This window comes from Dendropsophus ebraccatus, chromosome 3, assembly GCF_027789765.1.
Source record: "Dendropsophus ebraccatus isolate aDenEbr1 chromosome 3, aDenEbr1.pat, whole genome shotgun sequence".
NCBI lineage: Eukaryota > Metazoa > Chordata > Amphibia > Anura > Hylidae > Dendropsophus > Dendropsophus ebraccatus.
In genome coordinates this window covers 116,433,483-116,446,593 of record NC_091456.1, presented here as the reverse complement: position 1 = coordinate 116,446,593, position 13,111 = coordinate 116,433,483, and the positions used below count along the sequence as shown (strand labels likewise).

General features: G+C 42.9%; 1 protein-coding gene across 1 annotated transcript in view; it reads left to right on the top strand.

The window, feature by feature from the left end:
• The window catches only part of TIMM44 (translocase of inner mitochondrial membrane 44), a 182,686-nt gene that overhangs the window by 24,797 nt on the left and 144,778 nt on the right, over positions 1-13,111 (top strand). Inside the window, exons 3-4 of the mRNA XM_069964528.1 lie at positions 7,228-7,398; positions 13,000-13,080. Coding sequence (XP_069820629.1) covers positions 7,228-7,398; positions 13,000-13,080 — 252 coding nt within the window. The remainder of the gene's footprint in view (positions 1-7,227; positions 7,399-12,999; positions 13,081-13,111) is intronic.

The following is a 13,111-nucleotide window of genomic DNA, read 5'->3' as shown; positions in this document are numbered from 1 at the left end:
AGGCTGTATTCTCTCCTTGTAACACCACACAGCACACTGTATTCTCTACCTGTAACACCACACATCACCCTGTATTCTCTCCTTGTAACAGCACACTGTATTCTCTACCTGTAACACCACACAGCACCCTGTATTCTCTACCTATAACACCACACAGCACGCTGTATTCTCTACCTGTAACGCTGATATTGGAATAAAGAACTTTTTGATTTTTTTTTTCTTTTCATTTCCACGCACATATTATGATCAAGCATCTGTTATCTTTGAAGTTGAGCCCCACAATAAGGCTCTGATCCTCTCCACCGTTTAGCTTCATTTACTTGTGTTACTGCATAATTTTTGTGAATACGCTGCAGTACTGCAATGACACTCCAACATGTGTGAACACAGCCCTAATTTCACTGCACACTTCTGCACAATTAAAGAAATCAATGCAACACCTGCTTCTGGCTGGTGAAAGATGGTGAGTCACTCAGGGGATTGGGGGATCCAGCGAAGCCTCCTGGGACATCATGCTTTGCCCCCTGTCTGCATCATCAGCCTGATCTCAGCAAACACACACAATGTGAGACAGAGGCATCAAATATTTGTCACCTAAGGTGGGATAGCAGAAGGAGCAGGAGACAATGTGGATTTGCACAGGGGGCATTTTTTTCACTTCCTGGATTTCTATCAGCTACCAGTATGGCAGAATTGTACAGATACGGTAATACATTGTATAGACACATCTATATAACTTTTAATGTACTTTTAATAGTAATTCAGAAAAGAAATCGGTAATCCAGCACTTGAAGCAGAGAGATTCTTTATTTATCCAATTGCCAATATACAGGAATACACCTAAGTGCAGTGACCCCACAGTGGGGTCACTGCACTTAGGTGTATTCCTGTATATTGGCAATTGGATAAATAAAGAATCTCTCTGCTTCAAGTGCTGGATTACCGATTTCTTTTCTGAACTGCAGTACCACGCATCCGCCAGATGTGAATCCGGGGCACCAGAGAATTCTTGGTCGGTGAGCTGACAATACATATATTCTTTTAATAGTAAACAAGTTTTTCTTATCCAGAGTTTCCCTTTAAATCCAAGATCTGTCCTGGGCTGGGGTCCGTTTGGCAGGTGATGCGGTTATTGTCCTAAAAATGCAGCCACTGGAATGCCACTGGAACATTTTCTCCTGTCTGAGCATTGCACAGGTGCCTTAACGATCCAGCCCATGTTCAGTGTTCACACAGCTGAGGAATAGGAGACTATCTGCCTGGAGCATTCCTAATGTTGAAGAGGGTGGGGAGAAGGGACAGAGATCAAAGTACAACTTTCAGAATGCTCTAAACTTAGAAACTCTCATGGTATGGTGGTGGTTGTAGTTTCTGAAATGACAACTCTTTCATAAATGGTATTACATAAATTGGAGACCTGATGGTTTTGTAGAGGGCTCCTAGTAGCTGCAATTTGTGGTTCACAAGCTTTTATGAAAAAGACAACCATAAGCGCTAAAGGTCCATCAATAAATCTTACTACAGTGTCAACGTTTTTTACAACAAATCCCAGCATATCCTGAGGGCTGTCTTTCAGTAAATGCTGGAAGTTTGTGCTCCCAGCATGCTCTGAAGGTCGGCTTCAGTATCTAAAAAACCATAGGTGGATTGTTTACTGCAGCAGTCTCAGAGTCTGAGCTACTTTTGGCTGGAGTCGAAGCTGGAGTGTATCACCTCTGTCGAGGTGCCTTCCCAAAGAAGGCCTGCTGTTGTTGGCTGTTTCCTAATTGAGTTGGAGAATGGGTCCGGATCCCCTCTCCCACACCATGCACTTAGAATGAAGACACAGACAACGTATCTTGCAAACAAGTCTGGTGTAAATGGGCCCAGTTTTATTATGGTGATCACATTTTATAGACAGATAAAATATAGGGTGGTAACAAATGCTAATAAGACATAGATGAGGCGGTGCTAGTGATTTAGATATTCAGTCATGCGCAATAGCATCTATATTAGTATCCATTATTATTATTCAAAAAGGTTAGAACAACACATTCTGTGCAATGATACTTTCACATTATTCCCACTGTAACAGACAGGCAACTTTCCTCTGAGAATGTCCTTGAACACTGATAAACATGTCTCTGGGGGAAATAGTTCTTGAGACAAAACATTCTTAGGTAAGCAATGTTCCAACTATCTCTGAGAACCCACCTTTGTTTATACAGAAAAAACCAATGGATATGAATGTAAAATGCAAAGTCATACACTATATACGTCATTAACTTCAAAAAACTAATAACTACGGATATATTTTGACAGATAAATTGTTTACATAAGGATGTTGATACATACATAAGGATGCTAACAAACATTTGTTATCTGCTTATGAGAATTATAGAATAACATTTATTATCTGCTGGGAACAGGTTCATTCACATAGGAGAGTTCCATAATCTCGAGACCAGCTGTATATCCTTAAACAGGTTCAGTGAAAGTTCCATGAGAAAAAGTCTTATTGTTTCTTTCAAACTTTGGATGGAAAAGGATTTATTTTTCTTTCAAACTTTGGATGGATTAACTCATTCCTCTCACCTCCTACTCCAGCTTTAAAGGACAAGTGCCATGAAAAACTTTTTCCCTGTAATTGAAGCACATTACAAAGTTATATAACTCTGTAATATGCTTCAATCACCTATCTGCCTCCCTTCCCGGTCTTTTCCCCCCTCCACCCCCCACCAGGAAGTGTCCTAACTCACACAGACCTGATTACTGTCGTCACCGTCACCAGGCAGCTCCTTCTTGTGAGGATGAGTCATCAGCAGGAGGGCTGCTCTAGGTCCTGTTACACCAGCCTCCCCCTCCCCTCCTTGTCAGATGACTCTGCTTGCTCAGCTTATCTTCTCTAGTGACATGACTCCTTCACTGAGTCCACAGCAGCAGGAGAGAGGGTATGAGGGGAGGGGGGAGCTGCCTAAGTGCCGGAGTCAGTCTGAGGGAAGATAAGCAAGTGGGATGTGACAAGTGATGGCTTGCAGTTGTTCAGCCAATGGGAGCTGAGCAAGCCTGTCACCTGACAAGGCAGGGGAGGGGGGAGGCTAGTGTAACAGGAGAAGGAGCTGAGAGAAGAGCTTGGTGACGGTGACGACAGTAATCAGGTCTGTGTGAGTCAGGACACTTCCTGGTGGGGGGTGGAGGGGGGAAAAGACAGGGAAGGGAGGCAGATAGGTGATTTACGCATATTACAGAGTTATATAACTTTGTAATGTGCTTCAATTACTGGGAAAAGGTTTTTCATGGCACTTGTCCTTTTAACCCCTTGCCACAAAATGACGTTTCAGGAACATCACGTAAAGCAGGGAGTTCCTGCAACATGACGTTCATGAAACGTCATGATGTTGTCCCTGCCTCTCCCCGCTGTCCCTAGCGGCGATTGGGCAGCAGGGGGAGGCTGTGTCACAGTTAACCCCATAGGCGCAGACGTGGGACCGCAGCATCTATGGGGAATCTGGAGGCAAATCAGCATCTAAATACATCAGCTTATGCCGCAAAAAAAGCCCTCACATAACTCCATTGGCAAAAAAATAAAAATATTACTGCTCTTACAATATGCAAGACACAAACAGTATTTATAGTATAAATAGTGTCGGACTGGGCCACCGGAGGATCCTCCGGTGGGCCCCTCCCCCACTCCCACTGACCGTCCAACAGCTGGGGCCAGCGTCGGACGCTACATCAGGATAAATAGATGTTTTTGCGGGTTTGCCCGACTCTGAGGAGACAGTCCTGGGTATGTCCCGGGAAGTCCCGCCCCCGCCGTGGGAAGCCCCCCCCCCCTCCGGCGTTTGCGATCTCACTCAAGCAGTGCAGGACGAGGAGTCGCTGGGGGACTAGAGGAACCATACTGGTGAGGTATGTATAGCTTTTTTTTTTTGTTTGTTTTAAATACAGATGGAGGGGCAGGAGAGCAAAAGGATGAGAGGGGTACTACTATAATGATGGAAGGGCAGGAGGATGAAGGGGGAAGGAGGATGATGGATGGGTAGTAATATGATGGAGGGGCAGGAGGATGAAGGGGGTAGTAGTATGATGATAAAGGGCGTAGTATTATGATGATGGAGGGGCAGAAAGATGAATGGGTAGTAGTATGATGATGATGAAGGGATAGTAGTATAATGATGGAGGTGCAGGAGGATGAAGGAGGTAGTAGTATGATGATGGAGAAGCAGGAGGATGAAGGAGTACTAGTATGATGATGGATGATATGGTCAGCAACAGTGTGATGGTATGTTGAGAGGTACAGTATGGTTTTATATATATATATATATATAATATAATTTTATCAGTGGTGTTCTGGGGTCACTTACACACACTGATCCCCCACATAACTATGTATTCTGATGTCCCACAAAGCATTCAGTGTACAATACACCAAGAATCCTCCAGGTACAACAGCTGCAGGCACTTCAAATCCCAGCATTTACTGATAGTCTGCATTCCTCAGGATATGCTGGGACTTGTAGTACATATGAGCTGCCACTGGAGAAAGATATAGTGCTGGACCTTCAGGGCTGATGGTTGTAACAGATTACAGCCACCAGAAGCTTCTGCACAACAATCAAATATTAAAGGCTTGTTCTGTCTGAAACTACAACTCCCAATATACCCTTCATTAAAGCTTCATAAGTGTAAGGTATTCTGAGAGTTATAGTTCGACTGAAAACATGTCATTCACAAGGGAGTTGTCGCAGTTCCAGATCAGTATGTCACTTTTTACCGATTCTCCTTTGGTGGGCCCCAAGGATAATTTTCTCTGGTGGGCCCCAGGTACCTAAGTCCGACACTGAGTATAAATGCCATAAACTATAACAAAAGCTATATAAAAGGGATATCACTGTAATCATACCGACCTAACGAATAATGATAACATGTCATATGTGATGTATAGTTAATGGCATACAAAAAAATAATGAAAAACATGCTAAATTGTGTTTTTTTTTCCGTACCACCTCATAAAAATATATATATTTTTTTAATGATCAGGGCGCCACATGTTAGACAAATATTTTGGCACCGCTAGGCCTCTGTGACATGGTATAATGGCTAAAAACCCTGAAATAAAATAAGGCCCCAAAATTCCCCAGGCCTCTGACATGTCTGAGGCCTGTGGTCAGGTGACGCACTATGGCCACATATGGGGGATTTCTAGAAACATTTAAATAAGCAGAATAAATATTGAGTTGCATTTCTCAGTAAGCATTTGCTGTGTCATAGGGAAAAAATGGATTAAAATGAAATATCTTCCAAAAAAATGAAAATTTTAAATTTCCTCCAACCTGCTTAAATTTCTACAAAACACCTAAAGGGTTATTAAACTTATAATGTTATTTTGAATACTTTGAGGGGTGCAGGTTTTACAGTGGAGGGATTTATGGGGGTAACTAACATACAGGGCCCACAGATCCACTTCAGAACTGAACTGTTCCCTAATAAAATCAGAATTAGAAATTTTCCTGAAATTCACTGCAAAATTTTAAAGCCCTCAAAAAGTAAAAGGACGTTCACCAAATGACGTCACCATAGAGTAGACATGTTGTAGATGTTGCAGTAATAATTAGTTTATGTGGCATGACTATCTTTCTTAGAACAAGAGAATTTTGAATATAAAGAAACGTAATTTTTTCAAGTTTTCAATCTCAGAATAACCACAATAATTAAAAGCATTTCAGAGTTATAGCTACATAAAGAGAGAGGGGTGAGATTTAAAAAATAGGCCCTGGGCATTAAGCCCAAAACAGGCTGCAGAGGCAAGGGGTTGAATAAAACTCTTAAAATTTTATAATTGGGTTTTGATATGAACTTTATAAATGTTCCTCATCAATATATTTTATGTTCTATCAATCTAAGGAGCTTATTTATAAAAAACAGAAAAACCCTTTCTCCCATATGTTTAGTTCCCTTCATATATCAGTAATAAAGCACTGACCCTATTAGATAAGGGTGGTCAGGGAGAAGTTGGACGATTGTATAAGAGCAGCAGTGTAATATGAAGATATCCTGTGTAATATAGGATAGGTAAGGAGGAGGGGAAGCCATAAGTAGTGTAGCAGTAACCTCTGTCTTCAATGTGGTGTTATCTCTCTGGGAGAAGATTGTGTGCTATGGCTGCAGCAGGCTGTGTGTGTCCATGCTATGGCTGCAGCAGGCTGTGTTTGTGTGTGCTATGGCTGCAGCAGGCTGTGCGTGTGTGTTAGAGAGAGAGAGAGAGAGAGAAATTAAAGTGGTAATCTGGGCAACTGGAAAAACCAGGGGGGACAGAGTGGGGAATCATAATAAAAAAGTCATATTTACCTGTCCACGTGCCCTCACAATGCAACATGCTCCTGATCCTGTGATGTAAAGGCCCCACTCAGAGATTCCCACTCAGTGAGTGATCAGTGATTGAGGCGAGGCACAGCTGCAGTCACTGACTGGCTGAGCAGGTAGTTTCTGTGGGGCTGCGATAATTCAGAAGCACGGATGCTGACAGAGAGCTGATAAAGCTGAGCCCTCTATATCACTATGGCTGAGCCCTCTATATCACTATGGCTGAGCCCTTTTATATCACTATGGCTGAGCCCTTTTATATCACTATGGCTGAGCCCTTTTATATCACTATGGCTGAGCCCTCTATATCACTATGGCTGAGCCCTCTATATCACTATGGCTGAGCCCTCTATATCACTATGGCTGAGCCCTCTATATCACTATGGCTGAGCCCTCTATATCACTATGGCTGAGCCCTCTATATCACTATGGCTGAGCCCTCTATATCACTATGGCTGAGCCCTCTATATCACTATGGCTGAGCCCTCTACATTACTGTGGCTGAGCCCTCTACATGACTATGTGTGAGCCCTCTATATCACCGTGGCTGAGCCCTCTATATCACCGTGGCTGGGCCCTCTATATCACTATGTGTGACCCCTCTATATCACAGGTATCTGGCATTGTTAGAAGTGTTTTTTTGTGTATGGAGAAAAAACCACCTGCTGCATCTAGTCTAGTTCTGAGTTGTTCAGGACATGGGGGTGCTGTATGTATCTAGTGATTCACATGTAATGTCTTCTCTGATCAGAGTTGCTACCTTTTCCTGTTGCTACCTTTACCTCTGACTCAGGCCATCATAAAGTCATCATAAAGTCATCTTTTCAATATATAAATTCAATATATTGCTTTGAACACATTTTTAGTTTTGCTTGTTTTCAGTTACGTTGCTATGCATCACAAGGAAGAAGAGGCTTCTTGGCTGGGCTCCTCGATGATATTAAGCAGGAACTTTCAAAAAACAAAGAAATGAATGAAAATATTAAGAAGTTTAGAGAAGAAGCTAAGAAATTCGAGGAGTCTGATGCTCTGCAGCAAGCCCGCAGGAAATTTGTATGTTCTGTGTGTCTGGAAAAAATATTTATATGACTTAATATACCTTTTTTCCTTTTAAAGGGTTTATAAAGCATTGCCTAAGTTCTATAGCAGGAACCTACAATATACTATAGGGCAGATTTATGCTGTCTTTTTGTTGCCTGTAGCAAACAATGAGAGCTCAGCTTTGTTTTCTAGAGTGTTAGCATTTTATTAGTATATGAAAGTTAAGCTTTGATCAGTTGCTATGGGTAACAAAGACAGTCTTACTATTAGCTTGATAACTCTCCCCTATATCTATACTGTATATTGTGAAAATGTCCTTAAGAGGTTGGAGGTGGGCACCCCTATATATGACATTCTTATGTCCTTATGGAGCATATCTCCAAGTATTAGCCTGATGGGACACAACTCAAAGTTTCACTGTCGTTATTAATTTTTAAAATCTAATCAACAGTAGCTTGTAATTTAGATTCATTATTTTTTTTTGCTGCTCTCATGCTGTAAAACAAAGCTGGACTTTACCAGAAATCCAGGTCCAGTCTCCTGAAGGCAGGTTTGCTGACTAGCTAGTGCTGGTTGAAAAAACAGACTAAACAAAGGAATTCCGTCCAGTACAGAGAGTCACGGATCAATTTGTCAATCACATGACTGCCTTCTCTCTGTGAGCGCTCAGATGGCCTGGGATACACAGGGCTTCTTTTTTTTCTGACTGTTTCCTGTTTTTGGAGAAAAAAAAAGTCAGAAAACAGGAAGTGCTGTGTTTTCCATGATAACCAACAAAAAAAAAAAAAAATGTAAATTGAAATTTGCTTTATATCCCATATACTGTTGATTTAGATTTTGAAAGTTATAACTACAGGTACACTTTAAAAGGAATCTTTCAGCACTCGGACACCTGTTATATAGGTGACAGCACCCTGGTGGACATGGGATCTCTGGTTTATCTTTTCATGTAGCAGAAACTGTGCAATCTGTATTGATTAGTGTAATAAAGAGTCAAAAAGGTGTTGAGGCTCTGTAGCTGCACTTTCTCGCCTTACTCCTTGTTCCTTCCCCCTCTTCTACAATAATAATTATAGTGCTTGAAAAGCACTATATTGTAATCCGTAATCTTCTTCTTCTTCCGTTTCCGTTTCTTCTTCTTCCAGCCATTTTTCTGCGCGTAATACAGCCCGAACCGCTTTGCGCACAGACGCTATTCAAACTGCGTTTCGAAGCCCTTGGCGGTGTGAGGTGTGCTATCTATTTTTTGTTTCGATTGGAAGTGTCGTTTTTAAGAAATTTATGTTTAAAGATCCCTAATTTCCCACAGAAAATAATGGCCCATTGGAAATAATGGCCACACTTTAACCGCTGACAGCCAATCACAGCACATATGCAAATAGCTGAAATATAGCAGCCAATAGTAACTCTTAAGGTCTTGTCAGGCAATGTATCACAACTAGGGGTGGTCCGAACCGAGTTCGTACGAACCCGAACCATCCGCAATGATTACCGCTGTCCGCCCGCTCCGTGCAGCGGGCGGATCCAGCGGGAGGAACGCCTGGAAAACTGGGATACAGCCATAGCCATAGGCTGTATCCCAGTTTTCCAGGCGGTCCTCCCGCTGTATCCGCCCGCTGCACGGAGCGGGCAGACAGCGGTAATCCGATGCCGAGCGTTCAGGTTCAGCCAACCCGAACCTCGGCGGGTTCGGACCATCCCTAATCACAACATCCACTCAGTCACATGTCCCCTATTGGCCAATAGAAGATGTAGAAGATGGAATGTCCTTTAAGGGATTGGCCACTTTTTATAGTAAAATTGCTCAGTGTACAGTATTAGCAGGTGTACTCACTGTATGTACTGACAGCAGCTCCCTGTGTACCTCATAGAGCTAATATCTGGCTCCCCTCCTGCTGGCTGGGTTGCCCTGCTCTGTGGTGTTTTGGTCCATAAGATTGCTTACATGGACGAGCATGTGACCAAGCCCCGCCCCCCAGTGTCCACCACTGAGCCTGTATATGTCTATGGAGGACACAGTGGACAGGGCATGGTCACATGCTCCTCCATGTCGGTCATTTTATGGACTGAAACAAAACAGAGCAGGGCACCACAGCATGGTGAAGGGGAGTCTGATTTACTTTGTACTGACCTATTTTACTATAAAGTGGCCAACCCCTTTAACGATTTTGTCTCACTGACATGAGTAAGATTGTCATGGTAACCGAGCAATGATCTTTACCATTATAAGTAGCAGAGCCGCTCTTAAAGGGACCCAGGTTGCTTTTAAAGGGACCCAGGTTGCTTTTAAAGGGACCCAGGTTGCTTTTAAAGGGACCCAGGTTGCTTTTAAAGGGACCCAGGTTGCTTTTAAAGGGACCCAGGTTGCTTTTAAAGGGACCCAGGTTGCTTTTAAAGGGACCCAGGTTGCTTTTAAAGGGACCCAGGTTGCTTTTAAAGGGACCCAGGTTGCTTTTAAAGGGACCCAGGTTGCTTTTAAAGGGACCCAGGTTGCTTTTAAAGGGACCCAGGTTGCTTTTAAAGGGACCCAGGTTGCTTTTAAAGGGACCCAGGTTGCTTTTAAAGGGACCCAGGTTGCTTTTAAAGGGACCCAGGTTGCTTTTAAAGGGACCCAGGTTGCTTTTAAAGGGACCCAGGTTGCTTTTAAAGGGACCCAGGTTGCTTTTAAAGGGACCCAGGTTGCTTTTAAAGGGACCCAGGTTGCTTTTAAAGGGACCCAGGTTGCTTTTAAAGGGACCCAGGTTGCTTTTAAAGGGACCCAGGTTGCTTTTAAAGGGACCCAGGTTGCTTTTAAAGGGACCCAGGTCGCTTTTAAAGGGACCCAGGTCGCTTTTAAAGGGACCCAGGTCGCTTTTAAAGGGACCCAGGTCGCTTTTAAAGGGACCCAGGTCGCTTTTAAAGGGACCCAAGTCGCTCTTAAAGGGACGGCATCCAGGGTTAAAGTTTTTCTCTTAAAAGGAAGTCACTGGTAATGCTGAAACCTACACCCATGCAAGTGTCTTAGAGCAGCACTGCAAGATGAAAATATTATTTAAATGGAGGAGGGACCAGGGATCAGGCCTGCCATATCGGCACGGCCACAGAGCATCAACTCCTTTTTGACTGTTGGTATAGTAAGAAAACAGGGACTGTGTGGTTTCTGTTACATGGACAGATAAACCTGAGGTACTATGTCCACTAGGGTGCTGTCACCTATATAACACTGTCAGCAACTCGGGTTGGGTCCTAGTGTTGACAGATTCCCCTCAGGGTGGGTTCACACTGCAAGTTCACAGTGAAATCCACTGCGGATCCCTTCACTGTCACTTTCAATACGATTACATACAGCGTCTGGATCTCCCACTCAGCCAATCTGTGGCTGTGGTGGGGCAGCGCACTGATTGGCTGAGCGGGACAACCAGACCCCGGGAGCCCCTGAAGCAAGCCGAAGCCTTCTACATACTCACAGTGGGAGGACAATTCCGCTGCGAGTATGTAATCATATTGAAAGTGACAGTGAAGGGATCCGCACCAGACTTTGCTGCGAACTCACAGCATGAAATCCGCTGTGGATCTGTTACCCGTGAACCCATGTCACTTCTCTGAGGACTGTAAATCCACTATGTACTGCTGATCCTACAGGACCCCTCTCCTAGCCTCCATTTTGCCCAACCCACCACCCCAGAACACACTTTTTATTCTCATCTTGGTTCTTCCGCTCTGTTCTTTTTCTTCTTGTTCTTCTATTCTCCTTTTACCTTTTCTCTCCTAATTCTTCCAACCTATCATTCAGTCTGCCAGATAAGCACAAGTGGCCCATGCCATATATCTGCTTTTTTTTTTGTTAACTCTTTCATTTCACTGTTGCTGACATGTTGCACCCTCTACATAGTTTAAGATTATTTAGATTAAAATTAAAGGAGAACTCCGGCCAAAGTATAACTTTTGATATGTTATTACATAGGCTAAGTTAAACAACATCCTAATATATGCTAATTATGGGAAATGCACATATAGTGCTATTTCCCTCAATTTAGTAGTTCAGGTAGGCTTCATTTTATCCATAAAACTGTTATGTCTTAATCCTGTGCACTGTATGTACTTAAAGGGGAGGTGGATCAGAATCGGCAGCCCTGCAAGCTTGTGCGATCGTAGAAGAGAGGAGCCCGGAATTCCAGGCTCATGTTCTGCAATCGCGCAAGCTTGCAGGGCTGTCGATGTCTATCCCAAACCACCTCCTGTAGTTGCTGGTGTACAGGGGCTCCTGCCGGGTCTAGGCTCCTCTGTTATGCCATCACACAGGCTTGCAGGGATGCTGATCCTCTAGATCTAGCTCCCCTCCTGACAGGAGACTCTGTGCCTGCATTAAACCCCCCCTGCCCAGTAGCATCACTAAATATTCCCCATGTCCCTCCAGCTCCTCTCCAACCATAAATGCCTTTGATATGCCACCATCCCCTCCTCCCTCTTTTCACTTGTAATTTCTACACTATACAGCGCCACCTGCTAGACACATTAGGTACATACAGTGAACAGGATTCGTGATGTCACAGTTTTTTTTGAGAAAATGAAGCGTATCTGAACTGCTAAATTGAGGGAAATAGCACTATATGTGCATTTCTTATAATTAGTATATATTAGGCTTTTATCTAACTTTGCATATGTAATAAAATATCAAAAATTATATTTTGGCCGTAGTTGTCTTTTAATAATCAAAATTAAAAAAAAAAACATGCTGTATGAAGTCCTCGGACCATGTAAAAGTAAGCGTTCCTCCATTCTATTCACTTTGGTAACAAAGGACTCCTATTCATGTGTTCAGTGGGGTCCCAAAGGTGGGACCCCCAAAGAGAAGATACTTAGCAGCAATGATAAGTTTAAAGGGAATCTGTCAGGTGTCCAGCAGCATATTTATGGAGAAGAGGAAGGAGAAAGTAGTGGTGAGGAGTACCAAAGAGCCACAAAGACACTAAACCACTACTCCTCTTTGACAGTTCATTACAGTACGAGACCTGATATCTGATATTGCACATATTCTACTCCTTGGATGCCATCACAGAAGTACCATGCTAACAAGGGGCCTACTATCTACTGTGTCAGCTCCTCTGATCGGGTCTGGGTGCTGACAGATTCTATTTAATCTTAGGATTCCCTTTTAAGCCTAAAATTAGTCATGTAACTGAGTAGTTAAAATGTTCTTCGGGTTGTGTGCCAAGTATATTAAGTGGGCACTGTCACCACAAATACCTTTTGACATGTCATCAGACATGTCAAAAGTTATTGATCACAGAGATATAGCCATAGAGAGATCGTGGCAATGCAATCCACTTCCCGCTCATTCATCAATATTTTCTCATAGGCGTACATTGTAAAATATTGACGGAATGCGCGGCTAGCCAGGAAGTGGATCACGCTACCGCAATCATGGCTATATTTTCTGATCAGAGCCAGTCTCAGCAGTGAGGCCTGCTGTGATTAATAACTTTTGATACGTGTGCCAAACATGCCAAAAATTATTTGTAGTGACAGGTACACTTTAACATAAATTTTAAATCTACAGTGTTTTTCCAATTTTAATATGACTGTTAGAGAAAATTAATCACCTCAAATGCTTGCTTTTCTATTGCATAATAGAAATCAATAGAATCTGAAACAATGAAAACTTCCGAGGTGTTTAAAAAGAAATTTGAAGAAATAACAGACTCTGTCAAAGAGGTAAGATTTAACTTTTTATGGTGAACATGTG